The 25,027-nt window shown below is 44.0% G+C and overlaps 1 protein-coding gene across 8 annotated transcripts in view; it reads left to right on the top strand.

Annotated features, from left to right (window-relative positions):
• Positions 1–25,027, top strand: part of CACNA2D1 (calcium voltage-gated channel auxiliary subunit alpha2delta 1) — a 1,735,709-nt gene that overhangs the window by 769,221 nt on the left and 941,461 nt on the right. For all 8 annotated transcript variants that reach the window (XM_085652892.1, XM_085652894.1, XM_085652893.1 and 5 more), the window contains exon 4: positions 21,880–21,939. In XM_085652892.1, the coding sequence (XP_085509018.1) occupies positions 21,880–21,939 (60 nt within the window). The remainder of the gene's footprint in view (positions 1–21,879; positions 21,940–25,027) is intronic.

Here is a 25,027-nt window from a genome sequence, read left to right as displayed (position 1 = left end):
GGTTCATGGACTGCCCTCCTCCCATCTTTGCTGCTGCCAGAGAAATATAAAATAAATTATCTAGTTATCTTAGAAACTTTATTTGCATTCTAATGTAATTTCTGTGCCCCTACAATTTCAAGCGTAGGCAACTGGATAAATAAACGAAATAGTCACAGCCCCGTGGAGGAGATACACTTTTTGTGGGTGCACACAAATTCTGCCCAATCAAAACATGTACTCCTGACACCCAAAATGTGGACAGAACCAAAACCCCTCTCTAATAATGCTTAATCTAGACCACAAAAACGATGCAAGTAGTATATCTAAGCAGCAGGTGCATACAACCCAGGGTATAGGTCATGGGTGAAAGGTCAGTCCCCCTGAAATATAGAGGCAAATGACATTGAAACTTCCTTTCCCCTAAGTATTTTGGTTTATTAATCTTCATGGAGTTGCGAGTTTTTTTTTAGATGTGTCTTACTCCTGAATTTCCAGACCTCATTCAGCATTTTCTGCGAGTAGTTGTATCTTATTGTACAAGATGTGATGTACTCAGGAATGTCTAGAGTAAAATATACTTAAGAACATGAGAATAAGGGTTCTTCAAAAGTGTGTGAGTTGTCTTACAAATTTGAAAGTCTGTAATTTAATACCCAAATTGTATATTGAACGCCAACAGGCAAATTCACCAGCAACACCAAATATTATGCACTTGTGCAAGTTCACTTAGCATGGATGTGACTGCAGCATCTGAAATGTTGGTAGAATCGATCCATGAAAGTAGGAGCCAAAACGCATAAAATGCGTATTTTATTATTTGTAATCAGTTTTATTAAGGAATATGTTTGTGAAATGAAAGGAATATTCGCCTGTAAGATCCATAGGAAATTCAGCATTAGCAGTAGTGACATGTCAACGCAGTAGATTATAATTGTGATTTTTCAAAAGCGGTTAAAAAAAACAAGGCTTGAAAAGGTGACTATCAAAACATGAATACCAGATGCAAGTGCAGACTTTGAGAAGCCATCTAGTACTTTTTGATTATGTTCCTTGAACTAGGTGGTGATTACATTATCAGATTTAGAGAAGTGTTAGACAACCTAATTAAACACCTTCAGCTCAAAAACGGCATTGATACATCCAGCTTGCTCAAGCTATTATAAGGGCCTGGTCTTACAAAATGATGTTATAAGTAGTGACTTTCAAAATCTCAACTGCACAGGTTGAATAAATGATAGTTTCTTTAAAGCGAGTATTCTGTGTACTCCTTTATAGTAAAGACGTTTATTTGTATACAAAAGTACACTGTCTGAAGTGGAATCAACTTCGGCACACCACCTTCTCGCCTCCAGGCCAGGTTTAATATGGCAGAACTTCTGTGTCCATTAGTTAATCATGCTGCAGTGCAAAAACATCAACTGTAGGTAAAACTAAAGAATATGGGGCAAATCCACAAAGGTAGATTTGGGCATAAATGTAGATTAATAGCTAAATTTACCTTATTTACACCTGTCAAGAATTTGCAAATGGATTCGTGGCCGGCTTGATCTTGTGGAGATCTCTGTCACAAATGCAGAATTCTTCAAACACATGAATCCCATTTGAAGGATGGAAAATTGTGTCTTCCAAGACGTGATTAGTCTTGGAAGTTTGTGAACGCCCACCAACTTGAACATTTGTCAGCATTCCCAAACTTCTCTCGTTCTTCTTTCCCCCTGGAAAGTGTTGGATTTTTACTCCAGCCAGGGGACAGTGTAAATCTTTTCAGGGTGGGATGGAGAATGAATCCGCTCTAGATTTGGTGTTGAAATACCGCAAGGGTTTCTTCTGCAGGACAAAATATCTCCTAGAAGAAAAAATAAGCATTTGCGAAGAAGATCCAAAACCCCTTGTGTAGAGTTCTCATGATGGAGAAATCTGCATAGTGGGAATAGGATTCCCTGAGAATGTCACACGATCTTGCCAGAAGTACACATGGAAAAATGCACCTGCTACAGATTTCCAGCTGTACTCAGGACAACCTTCGTGTATTCCAGAAAGGAGGAAAAGTATGTAAAAGCTGATAGAGCTCTCACAGCTATGCTGTGCCTACTTTTTGTGAAGAGGTCTTTCTGTGTTTTAGGCTATACTGACTGCAAATACAAGGCTTTTTTTTGTTGCTTTTATTGTATTCATATAAATCATACAAAAAGACAAAACAAACCGGGCATAAAACACGGAATCATGATGATCATTTCAATACATTTCAGAGTTTCGCAGTGTATCTAGTCAATTCACAACAGTACATTTCTCAGGTGATGCAGTTACACATTGATGAGTTTGAAGATAGTCTGTCAATGTTATCCAGAAGTCCCTAGGTCGAGATCCAGAAGGAAGCTCCTCCTCCCCAGTACATTGACACCCTCCTTTTCGCTAGTAGCAATGCTATCATACAAAATTTACGTTTGAGTGATCGCAAATTGGACACTAGCCCAAGTAGACATATCCAAATCGTACAGTTTATCGGCGTCCCTAGCATTTCACTCAACAGTTTCATAACATTTTCCCAGTATATTCTAATATGGGGACATTGTCACGCCAAGTAAAGAAAGTCAGTGTTAACAATACCACATCTTTGGCATCGTGCATCGGGTCGGAGCCCACATTTGTGTAACTTGAGAGGTGTGTGGTAAATTTGATGCAGATATCTATAATGTATGATGCGCAAGTTACCATTTGGAGTTAGCATTTCAATTAAAGAGCAGCTAGTATGCCATTCCTCCTCTGTAAGTTGCGTGTCGAGTTGTGTATTCCATCTGTCTAATGCTTTGGACGCCCGTCCCCCAATGTCTGCTTGAAGAAGTAGATATAGTTTCATGACAAGATGTATATTATGAGGATTTGTGATTATCAATTGCAGTGCCTGTATTGTGGGGGGTTCTTGTGGAAACGAAGGGTATAGCTTTTTGATGGCTACTCGTAGTCTGTGATATGTAAATTTGAAAAGCAGCGTTTGATTGCTGATATAAGTGTCTATAAACGTGCCGTTAATGTATAGATCTCCCATTGTATCTATTCCCACCCGTTGGAGTTGTTCTATTCCCACCTTGTCTTGTGTTACAGATAACTCTGGGTGGTGCTGCAGTGGTGGTGTTGGCGCATACAGTGGCAATCTATTCCCCAGTTTGCCCATCTTCTGCCAGGCAAGATTTGTAGTGCGAATCGTGTTTATCTCATGCCTACTCACATGGGCACATGGGTGTGGTAATATATTGTGTAGGAGTTTTGGAGATGCGTCACCATCCTCAACTGCCATGTGCGGTAAATAACGAATCGGATTATACCAGTCGTGCGCATATTGCGCTTGAGCACACAGGTAATAAAGCAAGAAGTCTGGAACTTTAAAGCCACCTTCCAAATAGGGCAATGTAAGTGTATATAGTTTGATGCGTGCTTGCTTCCCAGCCCAAATAAATCGGGTAACCATGGCTGACAATCTACGAAACATGGCCGATGGTGGTGTGATGGGTATGTTATTGAAAAGGTATACAAATGTTGCCAATATCACCATCTTAACAACGGCCATTCGATCTGTGAATGAGAGCGGTAATTTTATCCACCTCTCTATCTGCTCCTCAAGGTTACTAATGGCTGTTCCATAATTCTCATGGATAACCACTTCGGGGTTTCGGTGATACCAAATTCCCAAATATTTAATCGGATCTGTCTGCCATTTCAACGGGAATTCTGGCAGGCAGGGTTTGGTAGCATCTGGTAAAGGGATATTTGTTGATTTGCTCCAATTTATTTGGAGTCCCGAGTGTCTTCCAAATTTGATATATTCCCTAATCAAGGGGGATAGATTAACATCGGGATTACGGACACACAGCACAATATCAACAGCAATCTTTAATCTTGAATACAGTGTGGGTGGTACGTCCGGTACATATCTTGTGCGCTAATCCTTATCCCTTTCTACCTCCCACCCCGTAAGTCTGGGCAATACTACGCTTAGAGATATATTTAAGTTAATCTTCAGCAAAATTTTGCTATTCAGATATTATGTTCCGAATGTCGCCCAGTATAGCCGAGTTTTGGATACGTTCGAATTCGTGTTCTAACGTCTTAAGCTTTGTTTCACGTTGTGTGAGTTGTTGACGTATATCTTTCAGAATGCCCGCAGTCGTGCTAATACACACGCCACTTATAGTTGCATTAAAGGCTTCCCATAGTATACTCAGGTCATTGACTGAGGGCTGGTTCAATGTACAATATTCCACAATAGCCATCCTAATGGACGAGTCTAAGAGCGACTTAGCATTTAATCTACCATATATATGGTGGCGGGACATAATAAGGAGTTTTAAGCACCAAAAGGACAGGTTTATGGTCGGATAGTGTTTACGGCCGGTGTTGTAGATCTTTAGCCTATGTGGCGACTTTTTCTGTTGCTAATTAGAGGTCTATTCGCGACCAGTTGTTGTGAGATGTGGAGTGATGTGTGGCTTCTGTACGGTGTGGGTTGCGCAGGCGCCAAATATCTACAATGTCAAATTCTGCCATACCATCCTTAATCGCCTGGACCGCCCGCTTGTGTGGTTCTTTAGTAGACCCTGATCTATCTAAATACTCCTCAAGGGACAGGTTGAAATCGCTGCCCCATATTAGTTCTATGCAAAAACCCTGTGCTCTCCATGCCACTGGAATCAAGCTATCCTGGCTGAAGAGGGGTGAAACCCCGAAACCGGTCCTAGGATGCTTGTTTCCAGTCCAGGTAGGACCTGGTTTGGCAGTTTGGGCTGGACTGTTCCCATGAGGCACAGGGTCAAGACTGATTTGCATATGGCTGGGTTCAAACTGGAAAGGCATGGTGAGCAAAAAAACGATGGATTTAGGCCCAGATCTCTGTACTGGGGTGAATGTATGACATTGTTCTGCATTCTGTCCATTAATTGTTGTTTTTGCTTTTGCCACCCCGAGTGGGAAGGGTATGCCCAGACGTGGGTCCCGTGCTCTCCATGCCACTGGAATCAAGCTATCCTGGCTGAAGAGGGGTGAAACTCCGAAACCGGTCCTAGGATGCTTGTTTCCAGTCCAGGGAGGACCTGGCTTGGCAGTTCGGGCTGGACTGTTCCCATGAGGCACAGGGTCAAGACTGATTTGCATATGGCTGGGTTCAAACTGGAAAGGCATGGTGAGCAAAAAAACGATGGATTTAGGCCCAGATCTCTGTACTGGGGTGAATGTATGACATTGTTCTGCATTCTGTCCATCAATTGTTGTTTTTGCCATATTAGTTCTATGTCAAGTAATTCTTTAAGAGTACGCCATATGTTCTGAAAAAAATCGGGATCATCTATGTTTGGCCCATATGTGTTGATCAAGCCTGCATGGTGTCCTCGAATGTGTCCTGTTAGTATGATGTAGCAGCCCTGATCGTCAGTTATGGTGTGATCGATGATGAATTGGATGCCCTTTTTCACTAAGAGCATGACACCCCTTCAGTAATTGGAACATGAAGACAATATAACGGTCTCGGCCCATTTACTCCCTAATGGACACTTGGTCATTTTTGCAAGGTGAGATTCCTGCAACATCGCGATGTCAATTTGGTGACAATCGAGATATGCAAATACTTGTCGTATTTTCTTAGGATTATTTAACCTTCTGATGTTCCAGCATAAGAAACGAAGTTGTGACGAATCGAAATATTTTCATTTGGGGATATATGTGATAGAATATAACATAATTGTCCCGTGGATTCTCACGGGGTGAAATGTGCATCAAATCCATTATCACACCTAAACATGTACGAGTTGTGGCACTGTGCATGTACTATTCCGTTTGTAGAAGCCCGTAATTAACAATAAACCTATCTTCAAACCCCCCACCCACTTCTGCACCCCAACCATGCCAAAGCCATACCCTTATAACCAACTGTGCCATTGCACTAACAGTTTTGGGGAGCACCCTCGGGAGGGCGCTGAGTGCTCGTCACAACACCCGTACGCACGGATGTAGTTGGGTTTTATTTGACTTGTTTAGTACATTGAATACATCCAATATAGGTGAAATAAATCACAGTAGAGTACAAGAACCTTGGTCTATATGCCTTGCTAGTGTGGAGTTTTAACTTACTTTGTAGTATATACCACATTTTGCTATATTGTATAGGTATTACATAGCACAAAAAACAAGAAATTAACCTCTGTCCCAATTTGCAAGCAGCAGAACCGGTACTGTGCTGTACTACCGTCCTGAATGAGCTGGCAACAGGCCAATAGAGTAGATCAGTCGCCTTCATCGTATACTAGGCCAGGTGCAACGTACATAGATTCAACAGAACATATATACTTTCCATATTGTGAACAGATAAATGGATCAAATCCATGCAGTTGCAGTCTAACATGTAATTGGTACACGTTCGCAAAGATGTGGTCTATGCGCAATAATGTACTATAATGCATGGATTCATCTGATATCAGCCAGCGGACAGGAGGCCACATTATATGCGATCTTTACTGGTGTACTATGTACACCCCATTGCACAGGATGATACTAGTCCCCAATATATGTTAAGTCAATGAAAAAAGAATGCAAGAGAGTACCAATAGTCTCTGTATACAACCACACTTGCATAGCATCTTGTATACTTTACCACCAGCGATAGTTCAATAAGTCTGAGTCTGGATCAGAGTTCACACGGCGTTGTGTCTTATGGCTGGAGATAATCTTGTTGATAAAGTCCTTTGCTGCCTTTGGCGTTGGGCACATTTTTGTTCACCCCTTGTGCATGATGCGCAGTTTCGCCGGGTACAGCATCGCGTATTCCAATTCCCAAGAATGTTTTTTTTTTGCTGAGTTAAAGTCTTTGCGTGCCGTCTGCACTGCTATCGTCAAATCCGGATAAAAGGAGATATTATTGCCTTTGTAATTTATCTGCTTTTCTCCCTTGCTATGCGTAAGATCACGTCTCTATCTCTGTAGTTAAGTACTCGCGCAATAATGGGCCTCGGTGATTCTCCTGGTGGTGGCACGTGTGCAAGTGATCGATGGGCTCTCTCAATAATAAGCATGGTGGAAAAGTTTTCAGTTCCAAAAATATCACGCAACATATCCTCCACATAGGTTTCCAATCTTCCAGTGTTGGTACTTTCTCGAATCCCTATTATTTGCACATTATTTCAACGGGATCTCGCTTCTAAATCTTCATTCTTCTGTTTGATAACTTCCAGGATCTTTTCAATCTCCTCACATTTGCGTGTCATCGTACTAGGTTCGTCTTCCACTGCCGAGATATGGGCTTCCGCTGCAATCAGTCTCTTGCCCTGTTTATCAAGCTTGGAGGACATGTTATCTACTCTCTGCATGAGTGTATTGAGCTTATCATTAATAACTTGGAGGCTCTGCTGTATGGCTTGTAGAGCGGCATCCATCTTAGGTTGCTGTGCTTCTTCCGAGTCCAACTCAGTGTCCGAATGAGCTGTCGTCTGTTTGGCAGAGCGTCGATCATCAAAATATATCTTTGGTTGTTGCTTGGCTGGTTTACCCATGACAGCAGTGTCCTGGCAATTGAGTGATGATGTACACTGTAGTATCTAGGGTTCACTAAGTTCCTCACTTATCACAGCTTGTTTCACGATGCACTTGGCTCACAAGGCGTGGCCGATCCCGTGAGAGTATGGGCTACAGCCAGCAATAGCACATGCATATATTTGGGGATTGCAATGGAGTGTTGGCTTTTATTCCCTCGTGTCACATAGGTAGTGCAAAGAGCTTCTGGCAGCATGTTCAGTGGCCGCAGTGCAGCCCGATTGAGCCACGGGACACAAGTGCCCGGTTAGTTCTGGTGGATAGGCAACTGGGGCGATTTTAAAGCAAAATGACGAGCTAATGTGGTTGCTGCGTAGTATTGCTTGCCTCCGGCAATTGCTTGCCCTTCCCGTAATGCCTGTGGGACAGCAGCTGTGCTATTTCTGGAGCTTCACTTCACAAATGCATGGCAGCGGGGCAGTATCCACATGTGTTAACTGAGCTGCAGATACACCATGGTGGCGCCCTTGGACGATGTTTGAGGTGTTATGGTCGCTGCAGCGTTCTGTACGGTAGAATGAACGCATGCAGCTCCAGCAACATAAACTGATGCGTGTTGGGCAGCGCGATGTGCACGTCAGTGCAATCATCGCTGATCGTGAAATTATGTCCATATGGGTATGCCGACGCTTTATTCCCACTTAGTATATCTGGGGTGTGGTAAAACGTCTTCCAACCAACGCAGCCGGCAGTCACAGCGTATCGTCCCCAACAATACGCAATTTTGAGACGTTGCGTCTCAAAATTGTGCCCACACGTCTGTCCTGCTATGAGTGGGCAAAAAAAAGTCAAGGTCAAGGCACCATTGACTTTGGTTTGGTTTGTTTTTGCATCTTTGTATGCAGTAACAATAGAACGTCCCATTATGCATCAAACCACATTTGTGCCAAAGAAATTCAGCACATATCTGATGTGAAATGCATATCCATTTTTATCGAAGGTGTGACTTTGCCTTCGTTGTCTTGGGGCAGCTTAGTGAGACTAATGATATATGCTTATCCCTTGATGGCACAAAACACTGAATGTAACAGCTCTGCCTTCATGGATCTATCCTGTTATTTTCAACATAGAAAAGCAATATACAATTCAGTGAAAGAGAATTAGCCTCCAAACTGGGGAGGGCCCCGGGCAAGACAGAGTGCACCGCGGCCTGGCTGCAATGTATTGGGACAAAAAGCAGAAATGATTATCCAACTGACAGGTTGGGGTTTGATTGGAAATTCACATTACCTAGGACAGCAACATATCTTGTAACAACTCTGGTCCCACCAAACATCCACCTGCTTAAGTATGTAGAATCATCACCACTTTTTGCAAACTTGTCCAAAATACTATATTGAATGAGCCCCGTTATGGACCTGTAATGTGGACAGACCAGTCTGAGAGGGTGCTCCACAAAATGATAATGTATGGAAGCTAATTGTATATTAATTTTGGTGCCACTGAATCACCATTTTCTCTCTACGACCCGGTTAGTAGTCCTCACCATAAAGGATTACAAGCACCCCATTAGATTGCAGGTATAAGATGAAGGCAAAAAAAATAAGGAAGCAACACAAAAAATGAAGGACGCAGTAGTGACCGCTGTAAAAAATTCACCCCCAGTCACGGATCTGGGTTAAATGCATCGTTTTTTTGCTCACCGTTCCACCAAGGTTGGACCTAGACGTGACCCTGGCTTGGCAGTTCAGGTTGAACTGTTCCCAACAGTTAACAACAGTCTGATTAGTGCGCTATCAATCAACATAACATAACATCAAAAAGCAAATGTCACTGTTGATTCCATCTTTAATAACAAGTGGAACAAAACATGAAATATTTATACACTATCAGGATGTTCTAAAATTATTTTTATTCAAAATACAGCATGTACATCGAAAAAGTTGCTTCTTCAACATTGTGGCAAACCGCGCTCTGCCACTGTTTGCTATGAAGGCATATGTTTTCCTAACATTTACTATGCCCTACTTTTATATATGGAGCACCCGCCACATAGGCTTACACGGCACACTTATGTGTGCCATATGTAATATATACAAGTAGGTTTCCTACTTGGCAAAGTCCTTTCTTTTGCCAAGTGCCACTGAGGTGGTTTAAGAATGGAAGCCCAGCCGGAGCACAATGATTTCCTCCAGGGCAAATTACTTTTATCCTTTATATGGGAGAGAGGATGTGGCCTAACGGCTAGGGGTCAACCACGAAGCTAGGGGACCCGGTTTGAGTCCCAGCAGGGACGCTCTACATCCTGTGATTCTGGGCGATTCACTTAATTTCCCTGTGACTAACCAAATGATAGTGTCCATCTGTAACGCAACTGGTGCTCATGTTAAGCGCTCTGATACCTTTGGGTCTAGTTCGCGCTTTATAAAACTAAAAAAAAAATGGGTGGGGTAAATACACCTTGTAGCCCACCTAAACCACTTAACTTCCACATTACTTTTGCTTACCTTAATGGTAAGTAAAATATGACAATCAGCTAAAAGTATATGTTTTAGGAGAAAACCTGTGGGTTGTGAGACTGTGTAATACTCTTGCCAGCCAAACTAAGTAGGAAATAGTGGGGACCGCTTCAGAATGATGAGTTCAAATTGGGTGGTCATGCTCGAAATTCACTCACCATCAAGCTGTTATTGTACTTGTGCTTGAAAATTGTGTTTCCATGAGGATTCAATTCTCAGAGAAGCAGAAATCTCTTGAGAGTAGAAATCCCAATTTGGAATATGATTCCTTTGCCACTGTGCCTTTTTGGGTGAGTGTTTTTTTTTCTATGCTTAATGGCCTGATAGTCGAGGCCTGCTTGAAACTTTTCTGACATTTCATTTTTCCAAGGGCAGTTTTCCAGTGATCCCTCACCACACAGCCTTTCAATTAGTTTATATAAGCTCTTTCCATGTTGATTCCCCCACAAGCATCCTCGGAGCACTCCAACGTGTACAACGCATGACCACTGGAGCAGTGAATGGCCAGAGGAAACTGGAGTGTGGCTCTCAGCATCTCCAGGATCTTCATTACCTGCTTATAGGGATTTTGCTGCATGCCCTCAATGCTACCCACTGCTCTGTTGGTACGACTACAATCTGCAAGTCTCTAGAAAATATTACAACCTTGCTCCCTTAGTTGCACATTGCACTCTTCTAGTCAGCTGCATGTGTGTGTGTATGCCTTGCTGTAAGCTACCAGTGTTTGACTGTCGGTGATAGCTCTTAGAGAATATAAACAACACTCTCTCGGTCACTCCTCAGAAAAAAATCTAAAACATAATGTATTCACAGCTGAAGTCTCTGATTGCCATTGTCTTCAGCCAATAGTACTGAAAAGGGTGTTGGAGTGTCAATAAAGTGCACTCCTCACAGCATACCTTACCTTTACCATCTCTTCCTTTCTGTCCTCTCACCCATCCTCTCATACACCACATTGTTGCTCTGTATATGGCAATTACTTTTCTTGAAACTCAGGGACTCATTTTCAAGGTCATTGCACCATCAGGGTGTCACTTTTTTGGACGGCCCAGTGCCTGCTCATATTTACAAGGCCATTTAAAGTCACCCTGCATGGCTTTTCATAGCCTTGTAAATATGGCCCCTTTCACGCATTACTCTGTGTGAAAGGGGCATTCCATGAGTGTTGCTGTGGGCGTTCCCAGATTCACAAAGCTCTGAATGCGTCAGAATCCTGCGTGGTGCAAAGAAGAAAAATACTATCATTGGTACTCATGTTTTCCTCTTTCTACTGCATTCTACAGTATGCATCAAAAGAAGAAATTGCCATCAATGATTGTTTTTGTGCAGGAAGGGGGCCTGCACTAGTGCATGGCAGTCTATTGTGCGCCAGGGCAGGGAAAAGCGAATGGATGTGTCATATTCTTGTTAATACGATGCATCTCTTTGCTTTGAAAAAGACGCTGCTCGGTGCAGCAAAATGGCTTGCGGCGCCTCGCTGTGTCATTTTTTTGTAAATGAGTTCCTGGGTTCCTGAATAGCAAAGGGGGATATCTATGGCATCATTACTAATTAGGTTGTGGTTCTCAGTCGTATGACCTCATAAATAATATTGTTACCAAACCTCTTCTCATTCAGCATTCTGTTGATCGCTCAACTTGCTCCTAGAGGATGATTCTATTGATTCCAGTTCACACAGGTTACTGGTAAGATCATGCTTTGCCCTGTATCATAGAGTGTCAACATTGAAACTATGGTGTTTTCCTGACATGTTTATTACATGCATTTTAAAAGCTACAGTTGGCCTCATTTCTTTTCTGCGTTGCCCCCACCCTGAACTACATATTTAGACACGATCCATCTGTTTCTAGCAATGGCATGAATCACTATTTACCTTCTTTGTCCTTCAAAGACAAACAATACCATAACATTGGGCTCTACCTCACAGTACAATTTGAACTAAATTATTGCCCCCCCGCACAATGTTTCAAGCAATTTCAGAAAATAAAATCTGCTGGTGCTATAAATCATGATATTGAACATCAAAATATATTCTTTGAAATTTACGTTTCCTTAACACAAAACTGAAAAGCAAAATGCGTGTTTGTTGGCCTTTTGTGCCATCCTGATAATCTGGCATGTTATATGTGTTATATGTGAAGTAAAAACAAGTCCTCTAGAGTTGATTTCAAACATCCATCATTGTTTTTTTACCTTTTGTATTGTGAGAATAAATTGTACATTTATAAATCTATATTGTCTTGCGTGTCGTAACAATTCTTAGCATGTCATAATTGCTGACATGACTACTTTCTGCGTCTTGTTGCATCACATTTCACACCCTAAGCATCCTGCCTGCCCCCCCCCCCCAAAAAAAAAGAATTCTGTGAACAATTCATTATTGTAAAGAGTTTTATTAGATGTCGTGTAGGCGATTAAACATTTGCTCACACATATAAAGTGTAAAATACAAACACATCCATGGGAATGTTGTGATGTCCCCATGAACATCTGGGCTCCATTCGATAACACCTCCTTTGATTGAGGAGGCGTCTGGGTTATATTTCAAAGGCTAAACGCCATTTTATAAGAATGGAGGAAGTACCTCTTCTGTATTGTGTATATATATCAGTGATATGTTTGTGGCGCTTGCTTATCAGCTGTCAGCTGTCTCTGCTCGGAGGGAACGAGGGAAGAGAGCCATGCCCAGGAGGAAGGGCGCGCTGAATGGGCCTCTAGGACTCGGATCAGATAACGCAGCCCGAGGTGTCTCTCTGTCCACCGCTCGTGACGGCTCTTTTGCACTTTAACAAAGCTCACGCTGGGCCTTGGGACAGCACCTTTCAGGCGACACTCAGTCCAGAGAGCCAGAGCCGGCAGGCTGCATTCAATATCTGTAAACTTTTATACTCTGAAGTAAGTCTTGCTCTTTCCCAAATTCCAATAGGAGCAACTCTTTAAATGCCATGAAGAAATTCACTGTCAAGCTTTTAATAGTTCCTTTCATGAGACGCATAATATCAATGCTGTGGACTCAGTAGATGTTTTCTTGCGCCCTCATTTGCAAGGAATGCGCATGGACGTTTTAAGGCATGGGCAAAGTGGGCTCTGGACCAGGGCCCCATCCTTGTAGGGGGCCCCCTTATATAGTTATCTCTGTTCTGCAGAGAGTCTTGTCCTGATGACCTTGAATAATTCTTAAACAGATTGTTGGAAATAGCGTTTTCTTTTAAATTATTTTTAATCTGGGTAATCTGAGAGCGTCCATTGCAGACATTTTACAGACAGATGTTGTGTTTGTTTCATGCAACATCCGTAAGATACATTTTTTATCCAAACAGGGTCTCACATATGCAAATGGGAGGGTGCCACAGAGATGATTTTCAGTAATATTAGTGAGTTGCTGCTGTGTTACAATATTGAAAACACACATCCCTATCCTTGAATATTGAACGAGTGTGCATGTGCACTGTCAGTGACCTGGCCGAAGAGGGTACATGAAAGAGCTGAAACTGAATCATAAATTCAAAGCTGATCTGAACAGGGTCCCCCAAAACACATTTTGTCCAGTGCCCCCAAAATCATTAAGATGTCCCTGCAATGCCGTTTTTCACATAGAAGAGACACCATTGTTTTTCAGCTCATGCAGTGGAGTTGAACTAACAACCACATCTTCATATGAGCAAACATCTTGAGCTTCCCAATTACTGCAAGCTAGCCACGCCCCCTTGAGGCCACGCCCCCTGTCATATATAAAGCGCCGCTCTGAAACTGACACTCAGAATCAGATCCCAGACCTGAGGCGGAAGCCGGGCTCTGGCGGTACGCGCTATTTTTAAAATTGCAACACTTTGTATTTTACTGTGTGGATGAAATAACTTGTCACTGCTGACCGAAATTTGCATCCTACCTTTTTGCCACGCAGCCGATTGAACGCTGTCGCGGTAATTGTTTGCCTCATTTCCAGCGGCCGCCATCGCAGGCGTGCAAGCTAGCCACGCCCCCTTGAGGCCACGCCCCTTCCTTCTCCTTTATTATGTGCCAGGGCAGGAAGCGCAGCGGACGAGCGCAGCGGGTGCGCCGTTTGCGCGCCGAAGGCGCGCCTAAGGCAAGCCCGTCTGCGCCCGTCCGCGCCTGGACCGTGCCCAGGGCCAGACCCCCTGCCAGTTCCGCTGATTCTACCCGCACGTGCTGGACCAACACCCAATTACATCTATTAAATTCCTCCCCCTGCTCGGCCACTATCCTCTGCAACCCTGACCATTTGGAAAAAGTTCCCTTCCGTTGCCCTCAATGTAACTTCACTCTCCCGTCCTACCTACCTCGTCTGCCTTCTTATCCCACATCGCAGCTCTCTTCGTCTCACTACCGGACGCTGAAAGCAGGCCTGGTCAACTGCCGGTCACTCCCCCGTCATGCCAACGATATCTGGATGTCAATTTCCTCTGACGAGTGGGATATTTTATTTCTCACTGAGTCCTGGATCACTGATTCCTCCTCTCCGGATATCTATCTGGCCATCCCCCCAGGCTACGACATAAAATGCATCAACCGGGCTGGAGGAAAATCTGGAGGCGGACTAGCCGTCATCCTCAAATCCCATCTTCAGCTGACCATTACCAAACTTACCAACATCGGTATAATTGAAGCCATGTACTTCTCTGTATCTGACTCCGCGGCAGTTATACTGGCTGGCATCTTAGTCTACAACCCCCCAACTGCCGCCTCCACTTCTCTTACTGCACTTACCCACCAGCTGGCTGACCTATCTCTTAAACACCAATATTTTCTAGTCCTAGGTGACTTTAACCTTCACGTAGATAACCCTCTCTGCGTGAAGGCGAACAATCTGTTGGAAACCATGGATAGTCTGAACCTCACACAATTAGTCACCGGTCCCACTCATGTGGCTGGTCACACTTTGGACCTTATTTTCGCCAACTTTTCGACTATCACAGTCCTCCCCCCCCTCCCCCTCACTTGGTCCGACCACTATCTTATCCCCTTCTCTCTTGCCCTAGGCCGGAAATCTACCCCCCTGGCCCCCAGGAAGGAGTTGGGAAGAAAGTGGCATAAGGTCACATGTGCCACCTTGGACCCGGTATTCCACTTCCAGACGGAATACCTCTCCACTGATATTGACGGAAATGTCTCTAGGCTAAACACTGCCCTTATCAAAGCTATTGACACCATTGCTCCCCAGAAAATCATTGCCTCCACTAGATCTCGCCCCTCCGCCCCCTGGTTCTCCACCTCCCTCCGTGAGGAAAAAAGCAGATGCAAAGCACTCGAACGTAAGTGGAGACTAAACTATGACCCTGAAGCTAAACTTACTTACAAATCTGCTTTGAAAAAATTCCTCAAACAAAAAAAAATCACTATGAAAGACCATTTCTCTCTTCAAATTGCTAATGCCAAAAACTCGTCAAAAACCCTCTTCACCATTGTCAAAGACTTCATTAATCCTCCGGCTAGGGCCACTCAGAACTCTGCGAGTCAGGCCCTATGCGAGGGACTCTCTGACTACTTCCTTGAAAAAATAAACAAACTCTGTATCTCCTTCCCTAAAGGGCTAGCCTCCCTGCCTCCTTCCACTAGTCCCCCAGCCTCTCCGTCCTTCCTCTCCTTCAATAAACTCACCCTGGACGATGCTATTAGGTTACTCACCCACTGCAAATCTGGCGCCCCCTCGGACCCTGTCCCTGCTAAACTTATGGGAGAACTGGCTCCCTCGTTAGCCTGCTCCTTCCTCTCCATCTGGAACGCCTCCCTCCTCCATGGCTTCTTACCTACCACTTGGAAGGAGGCTTTGGTGATTCCCATCCTAAAAAAGGCTGATGCTGATCCCACTATCTTCGCCAACTACCGCCCCATTTCCCTTCTTCCTAAACCCGCAAAGGTCCTGGAAAAAGCCGTACAGCTGCAACTTACGGAGTATTTGGAAAGCAACTCTCTACTGCACGACTCGCAATCCGGATTTCGGGCGGGATTCAGCACAGAGACGGCATTGCTGGAAGTATCGGAAACGATCCGGGAATGCGTGGACAGGGGCGAGGAGGCTATGCTGGTCCTCCTCGACCTGTCCGCTGCATTTGATACTGTCTCCCACCTCATCCTCCTTGACCGACTCAAACAGATAGGCATTGGCGGCACTGCCTTTAGCTGGATCAAGTCCTTCCTTTTAGGAAGAAGTCAGAGGGTGTTGTTGCGGCCTTTCAAATCGGAGGATAAACCCTTGTCATGCGGTGTGCCACAGGGCTCTGCACTCAGCCCTCTATTTTTTAACATCTATCTTGCCCCACTGGCCGACGTTGTGGAGTCCTGCGGAGTCAGGGTGGTCTCTTATGCTGACGATACTCAGCTGATGTTTTCCTTCAGAGACCACTCGGACTCCGCGTTCACCAGCTTCCGCCAGTGCCTCAACATCATCAGTGTCTGGATGACTGATAACCACCTCAGACTCAATGCAGACAAGACAGAGGTGCTGTTTTTTAACCAGAAAAATCCCATCCCTTCCTCTTGGTGGTGGCCCACGGCACTTGATCCTGCTCCCTCTCCCATTCACTCTGCTCGTAACCTGGGATTTCAGTTTGACGACTCCCTCTCATGCAAAACTCAGGTCAATAAAGTGACCTCTGCCTGCTTCCTGAAGTTGCGCATGATTAAAAAGATACTTCCCTATCTCCCTCTGGACTCCCGCCGTACAGTTACCCATGCCCTCATCACGTCTCACCTGGACTATGCCAACAGCCTTTATGCTGGTGCCCCCCAATATCTGATAGACCGGCTTCAGATTGTCCAGAATGCGGCGGCCAGATTGATTGGTAATATCCCCTACCGTCAATCAGTCTCCGCTTATCGTAAGGAACTTCACTGGCTACCGGTGGCTTGCCGTATCCAGTTCAAGATCCTTACCCTCGCCTACCGAGCCATCAATGGCCTCGGACCCAACTACTTGAAAAAACGTGTCTCAATATCCCGTTCCATCAGATCCCTGAGATCCAATGACCTCCGCCTTCTGATCTCTCCCCGTTTTAGACTCACTAGAATGGGTGGCAGAGGGTTCAGTGTTATCGCGGCAAAATTGTGGAACGCTCTGCCAATCGATCTTAGATTCTGTCCTTCTGAATCCATCTTCCGGGCCAGACTCAAAACCTGGCTCTTTTCTGGACTCTGATTCTTATCCTGCTGTTTCCCTCCCTGCCCTTTTCTCCTCACCTGGAGGTTCAGGTTCTAGCGCCGGGACACCCCCTTGGGGGTAGCTGTGCGCTCTACAAACTACATAAATAAATAAAATAAATAAATTACTAATCACAATTTATACTTACAGTCGACTTTCATGTGCCATAACCCATTAAGTTCATTATTTGTATTATTTTATTTATTATGTTATGTGCCAATTTGGTGCATTGATGCCACTGTCTATTGCACCATTCATAAATTCAACGTGGCTGTTATGCGTTCCAATTTTTTGATGAGTCCTTGGGAGCCAGGAGCCCCATCGAGTAACATTGTGGTTGTCATTCTTTGAGCAGTTAGGGTGCTGTGGTGATTGCCCTGTTTAATGTTTGTCTATGCATTCTATGCTTGTGTGTGTACGCATGCATATTGTTATTTGATTTGGCACATGCACTAATCGAACCGTGAGCGGGGATTCCAGCCAGCGGTCACTTTCAAACGTGCTTCGCTTTGTAGACCTTCTTTACTCATCACAGATGCTGAGGAAGTCCTTCACACTATGCTGCAGGGATCATCGATAGATGATGATCTGCTTTTGGACATTGGGAAAAGGCTTCCTTGAGGTGGCCCTTCTTACGTGATGCATAGACAGCGCAGGCGCTGTCTCTTTCAGACATGTTTTCTGTCTGTGGGTTTGGAGACCAAATATTACTTGCCTATGGATGGCTTTATTGTCACTCGTATTTGATTGATTCTCATTGGTCAGCTGCCTTTGGCTTCCTTCTTCTTGGAGGATGTAGAAATGTGATGTAATGGCACTGTGATGTCACGCAGAATGATTAAAGGAGAAGTGTTCTAGGGCAGAAGGAAAAGGTTATTTTAAAATATGATGTCAGCTATGCCAGGGAATGGAGGAGAAACACAGCATCTGCCTCCAGCTCCAATAAATAAAGTAGGAAGTGTATCCGACTATGCTGCATATGTTATGGGCTGTCACAATGGCGACGAGGATGGTGAAGCCCCATGCGTGAATGCAGTGAACTGATCGGCACGTTCAGCAAGAAACTTAAGCCACGTAATAGGCATGAAAGCATGCCGTTGACTGTTCAACAAGATGAACAAATGCACAGAAAATCAGAAAGAACTCCAAGAAAGCCTGATCGATTGATTGAACATTGCTAAACTTATATATATATATATATATAACTATTGCAATAGCATTTTTTCTTTATCTCTTTTATTCTCTCTTCTTGTCAATTCCTTCTTTTTATGTTATGTTAAAAAAGAGGGTTGAGGGAGAAATGTAGTAATGTGATGTAGTGGCACTGTGCGGTTAGCGGAGCAGTGTTCTAGGGTGGTAAGGAAATGTTATTTTAAAAGATGTCAGTTATGCCAGAGAATGGAGGAGATACACAGCGTCTGTCTCCAGCTGCAATAAATAAGGAATAAAGTGTATCCATCTATGCTGCATTTGTTATGGGCTGTCCCACTCTCCTTTAGCATGGACACATTACTTGTGACCTTCCACTGCTCACATTTTTAGGCGCTACATTTTTCTTTTGCTTTAAGCACTCTCTCAGAGTGCAGCTTTTTCAGCAGGCCCCCTTGTTTACTTCCCATTCCTCCATGCCATTCCCTTGTTTGCGCTGCTGGCTTCCACCCATTTCCTTCCATTGATTTCCATGTTCTTGTTTGCCCCTACCCCACCCTCCCATCGTTGTCTCTGTTTGGGTTTCCAGCACCCCTCCCCCCCACAAAATGTTTCCTCCCTGTTACCTGCCAACCTGCCCTTCTTCTGTAATAAACATTAAAAGTACTATGATGCATCAGTGCTGGACACGTCCGTCATATCGCTTTTACCCCATCCCCTCAATGTTTAACTAATGCACATATGACTTAAAAAAGCGCTATAATGCGACTAGCACCGGCAGCATGACAGAGCTTTTTTTCCTTTTAAGTTTCAGCCATGCATCAGGGGGAAGTATGCTTTCATTTGTACCTTTTTCCTGGACTTGTGGAGCTTTGTGAGTCTTGTATTGTGAGTAGGACAAAAAAACTGCGTTGGTCAGCTGTTGAAATTCCTCTAATACAGGGCTTTGTGTCTGGCACGAAACTACAGATAATCTGCTCCTGGTGCTAGCTTCTCTCACGTGCTGTCCCGGCACATTCGCTTGCAACAATAATTTCCCCTAAACACCATCTCCACATAGCCCTGCTTTGCAGGGAATGCACCACAATTTTTTTTTTTTAGTTTTATATAGCGCAAACTAGACCCAAGACATCGGGTATCAGAGCGCTTTACATGAGCACCATTGATTTTTGTTAGGCACGGGGAGATTAAGTGATTTGTCCAGAATCACAGGATGTTGGGCGTCATTGCCGAGACTCGAACCCGGTTCCCCAGCTTCGAGGTCGACCGCTCTAGCCCTAAGGCTACATCCTCGCCCCTATTTCATTCAACAGCTCTCTCCATGTGTCTAAATCAGTCGATCAACTAAAGATGCAGTATGATGAGGGCAGAAAAGGCGACCATGTGTGTTCTTTATTTCTGTGGGACATGATGGTAGATCTCTATTGAGACAGTTGTTTAGACCAACGCCTAATCTAACCTTAGCCATTCATGCCACCTTATTTTAACTTCCAATTAACAAGCATTAGGAAAGCCAGTAGGTCTTGCCTATCCAAGAGCTGCTGGCATTGTCAATGTCTTTAGCCATGTTGTACAGCACGGCCGCTGTTGGGCAGCATGGCTGAAAGTGAAGACAAAAACGCTATGACGCGGTCAGTCCTTGCTGCATCATACTACTTTTTAGGTCAAACATAGCAGCGCATGCGCTGCTCAGCGAGGCATGCTTTATCTGGTTGGGGCACTTAGGCCACACCCACCACTTACCATTTGTTTCTTCTTGTGACTTTCTGCATTCCTGTCTTCTTATTGGTCAAACGCTGCTCTTTTTCCCACCTGTAGGTGTGTTTTTTTCTCTTTGTGGCGACTGCCCTTCGTACATGTCCACTTACATCGTGATTGTATTTATCATTTGTTTGGCAGACTCTTTGTTTCGCTGAATTGGCCCCATGCCGTGAACACAGCTTCAACATGGTTTCACCTGCACAGTGCTTCCTGCACGTTGGATATTATATATCCTTAAATGCTGATCTTGATCAATCCTTAGGGTAGTGGCTCCTTCAGTTGTATAGGCTTTCCGTGTGCATTTGTGTGTAGTTTTACTCTTATGTATAATGCCTGTTCCATTTTTTTTTGGATAATGTGGTCATTCCTTTTTAACACTGCTTGCTTCATAAATGCCAGATTTTGCAGCTTGTGTTATTAACTCAGTGAGCAAACACAAGGAGATGATGGACGGACTGCTGAAACTTTTCAAACACTCACCCCCAGTCACAGGTCTAGGTTGAATCCATCATCATTCTTTAGCTCACTTTGCCACCATAGTTCAGACACAGCTAAATACAAATCAGTCTTGACCCTGTGCCTCATGAGAATAGTTCAGCCCGAACTGCCAAGCCATGTCTTCCCTGGACCGGAAACAAGCATCCTGGGACCGGTTTCGGGCTAACAGCCCTCATCAGCCAGGCTAGCTTGAATCAAGTGGCAAAGTGAGCAAGGGACCCACTTCTGGGCATACCCTGCCAACTTAGGGCGAACAAAGCAAACACAACGAGATGATGGACGGAGCGCTGAAACTTTTCAAACACTCACCCCTCAGCCCAGAGAGTGAAAGACAACACTGGGCACAGTACGATGGTAATGTGGGCTGAGTTTTGTGCTCCTTTGTTCCCTTTTTAGGTCTCGCCTGACCCAGCGCATGCGCTGGTCTGGCGAGACTTATTGAGAGGGCTCCAAAAAGTGCTACCAGGCCAGCCTAGAGCTACAGTGCATGTGCGCAGGCGCAGGCGCACGCACCACTTTTACCGCGATTACTTTTACTTTAGCGGCCGCTTTGATGTTTGATCGCCATCGCGATCACTTTCGCGGCCGTGCAGCCGCTTGGCATATCCAATAGGTCTCGCTTTTGGGACCTTATAAGTGTTTAGTTATGCAACTGTTGCATAGCTAAACACTTATAAGGTCCCAAAGGCGAGACCTATTGGCTATGCCAATGCTTGTTATTAAACCCACTGGCCATGCAGCCAAGTTAAGTCACACACTGGTGCAGTGAGGGTCCAGTACATGAGCTACCATGTAAACGCAAGAACACTCACTTAGAATTTCACAGGCACGAACTATGCACCCTCTGCCTAGGCAACTTGCATTATAGAAAGGTTCGCGAAGAGATCCTGGAGAGCAAAAATGCACTCACTGGTCCCTTGTTTATGTGGTGAGAGGTCTTTGAAGCCTAGTTTTCTATTGCTACTATTAAAGAAATGGGACTGCAGCACTGGATGACAATGATTTTAAAAGGAAAGCCCATGGCAGTAAAACAGGGTGCCCTAACCACACTGACATCCATGACCTGGTAACCCAACTTGCAGAAGTATTTCATTTTCAAGTACACAACATCAAGGTTAATAGGACTTCGGAAATAGTATTTGTTAATTGCAGCAACATTTTAATTGCTAGGGATTTATACTATGTTCACGTTATTTTGTCCACTTTCTTACATATGTAAAATATTATAAGCGAATAAGTTTGAAAATATATTATTTGGGACAGAAAAAATCTAATTGTGTAATTGATTTCTTCTTCCAGCGCCTTGCTAAAGAAGCAGAGAGATTTCAAGAAATGCACCAGTGGCAGGACACGTTTCAAGTAAGCCTCTTTAAAAACAGTCCAATTTTGCCAGTTGTTCATTGCAGTAATGTTGGTACAGTGAGTTGTTTAAGAGAGTGTGTCTTGACAGCAGCAGGGCCTATTAAACATAATGTTTCCTGATTGGAAAATCAATGCTCCAGTTCACTTTTTCTTTGACAATGGTCCAAGCGTAATCACATGTGAAGTGAATGATTGCAGGCTATTTGCCACTGTGTTACAATACAAGTATCATGCAGACAAGTGGATACCTCAGACACTCTACCAGGCAGGGCGTAATTGCAAAATTACGATATAACAGAAGGTGCCAATTTTAAGGGAAAATGTTATATATGTTATTTATAGTTTAAATGAAGCTGTTGTGCATGTAATTGCTAATTAAGTGCAGCAAAGGTAGAATATGACACCGGCATACTACAAAAGCATGCTGTTTTACACTGGTTTAAATACAGCAGAAAATGTCGGGAAAGACTTTGACTGAGGACACAAAAATAGTCCGTGGCAATTTTTTAAGTAGAATGGCTGGTTTTTAAATGCGCCCATGTATACAATGCAGCTTACCTTTTGCTTTAATAATGAACACTGTCATTAACAAAGTGCATTAATTAGGTGATAAAACTGATAAAAAAGGTATTACACATATACTTATATACCATGACCTAGATGCGAAGGCTAAACAAACTATGCATTTTAGATTTATCATTTTAACGATTTTATTAATTGGTCTATACATTATAGGTCTAGGTGGTTTGGCAGCAGGGCACAGACCTAGCTCCCAAAGCTATAATTACAATGCTTTGACAATTTTCTAGTTTGTAATTTGTGTCAAACAACTGCTTGTGGTACAAGAAATATAGACAACGTGTAATTCCGCTAATACTAGGCCTCACATAACGTTTTCGGCTGCATTCTTTCTCAATATGTTTTGAAAAAGTTCCTCCTGCTTCACCTCCAAGAGTTTCTTTTGTCAAAGCTTGCTTGTTTTTGTTGCACCCTGGTGGACAGTTCCGTGGACAAGTCTTTGTCCAAACTGAGCATCCATTCTCGCTCCACAATCTGCATGGAATGAATGAATGAATATTAGTTTTCTAAAGAGCTAACTTAGCCTAAGGGCATCAAGGCGCTGCAGCAGGGACTGTTATGCAGTACTAAGATAGTATGCTCAAACTGATGTCTGTGTAAGGAGCCAGGTCTTCAAGGCCTTATGGAAGAGGGAGTGTGACACTAGTTCAGAGAGATCATCGGGGAGGGAATTCCACAGCCTGGCAGCGGCAATGGAAAAACTCCTGCCTCCCCATCTAGCCTTTTTAAACCTCGAGACTTGCCAACCTAAGCTGCCTAGTCGGAACATATTGCTGGGACATTGCTTTAATAGCCTCAGGGCCTAGGCCATAGTAAGCATTGTGGGTCAAGCATAGAGTTTTGAACAGAATTCTTCGATCCAGAGGGAGCCAGTACAAAGTGATGAGGGATGCCAAGACTGAGTCGTAATTTGGAAGGTCCATCACCAGCCTAGCTGCAGCATTCTGCACCAGCTGCCAACGTCGCACCCAGCCTTTGTTAATGCCCAAATAAAGGGCATTACAATAGTGCAGTCTGGACATCACTAAGGCAATAACTGCCTGCTTTCGTGAGGCAAACGAAAGGAACTAGGAAATTTTTCTGAGGATCCTAATTATTCCAAAACAGGTGGACACTGTTCTGCTGACCTGCAAGCTCAGGGAGAGAGAATTGTCCACTATAACCCCTGGATTTTTCCCATGGGATACCGGGCAGGGACAGTCACCAAGGGTATCTGGCCACCAGACCAGATGCCATGTTGGTTACCAAAGATCAAAACCTCGTTTTTCCCCCATTAAGTTTAAGATAGTTTTCAACCATCCGGGAGGAGACTGCCTGCATACAGTTTTTGAAATTCACGGCAGATTCCCTGATGCTATGGGTAATGGACACCATAATTTGTGTGTCGTCAGCATAAGACAACACTTGCAGTCCAAAGGATCTTACGACCCTTTGCCTAAGCTAACAATGTCCTTTTGGCTGTTACTGGCGGACCGTGATGGGCGGGGTCATCTTTGGCAATAGTGCTCTCGCTGGCATTGACGATGCACATTTGCCAAACTAGTAATGCCAACCATTAACCATTTCATGATAGTCAGTCGACATTTTCTTTTTGTTTACAATCCCCACACTCTTGGATTTATTTCTGCAAACAAAATGCCAATGCCCCCTTTGCACAGTCCGCTGTCTCCCTGTTTGTGAGGGCCGCTCATTATTTTTCCTGCTGAGTACCACCATGCATCGCACGGTGTTTGCAAGCAAGACCATGTTGGAAGGCCCTCTCTAAGGAAGGCAGGCCTTTGGATGCATTAACCTGGTGCTCCAGAGGCTGACAGGCTGCTGGGTCATAGGAGAACTAAAGCTAGTTTTGATGGGGCCCCCACTCTGCCACAACATCTTTTACCATACAAACATAATGTACCACCAAAGCATCGAATCAATTTAATCTTTCCTAACATTCAGAGAAATCTCCTTACCTCTCCCAACATCAAGTCACCCAGTCAACAGCAAAATACTCCACATGATGGCCATCACTTTAATCTGACTGATTGTGCAATCGTTCTCTCCCAAAGATGATTACGAAAGGCTACCTATAGAGAGATTTCAACACTAACATCAATATCAAATCTGCCAGCACCTAGTGCCATTGTAGCCACGTGTGCTGGCTCTGCCAGGTGTCCTCTTCCTACATTGACTGTAATTAGTTTTCCCAGTGATCCTCTCAGTTTCTTTTTGGAGAACAAAGACAGTCCATGGGATTCTTCTGTGCTGGAGTTGAAAGGTTCCTAAAAGGAAGAGCACAGAGTTTCAACACACACTTGTCTGAAGAAATGTGATAGGACAGGAGAAAAAATGATAATGAATAGCCACACAAAGAAATAGCAGGTTTTGTTGTTTATGTGAAATCTGAGATAGAGTGTGGGATTGTCTTTGATACTAGTCTGTTCCAAATTAGGCTAGCACCCTCACCCAGGGTAGTGGCAGGAAAACAGAGACAGAATAAGTTTTCTCCTGGTGAGAGAGATAA

The sequence above is a fragment of the Triturus cristatus genome, chromosome 4_1 (genome assembly GCF_964204655.1).
Source record: "Triturus cristatus chromosome 4_1, aTriCri1.1, whole genome shotgun sequence".
NCBI classification, from domain to species: Eukaryota; Metazoa; Chordata; class Amphibia; order Caudata; family Salamandridae; genus Triturus; species Triturus cristatus.
The sequence above is the reverse complement of the archived record's forward strand: the minus strand, read 5'-3'. Positions and strand labels throughout refer to the sequence as shown.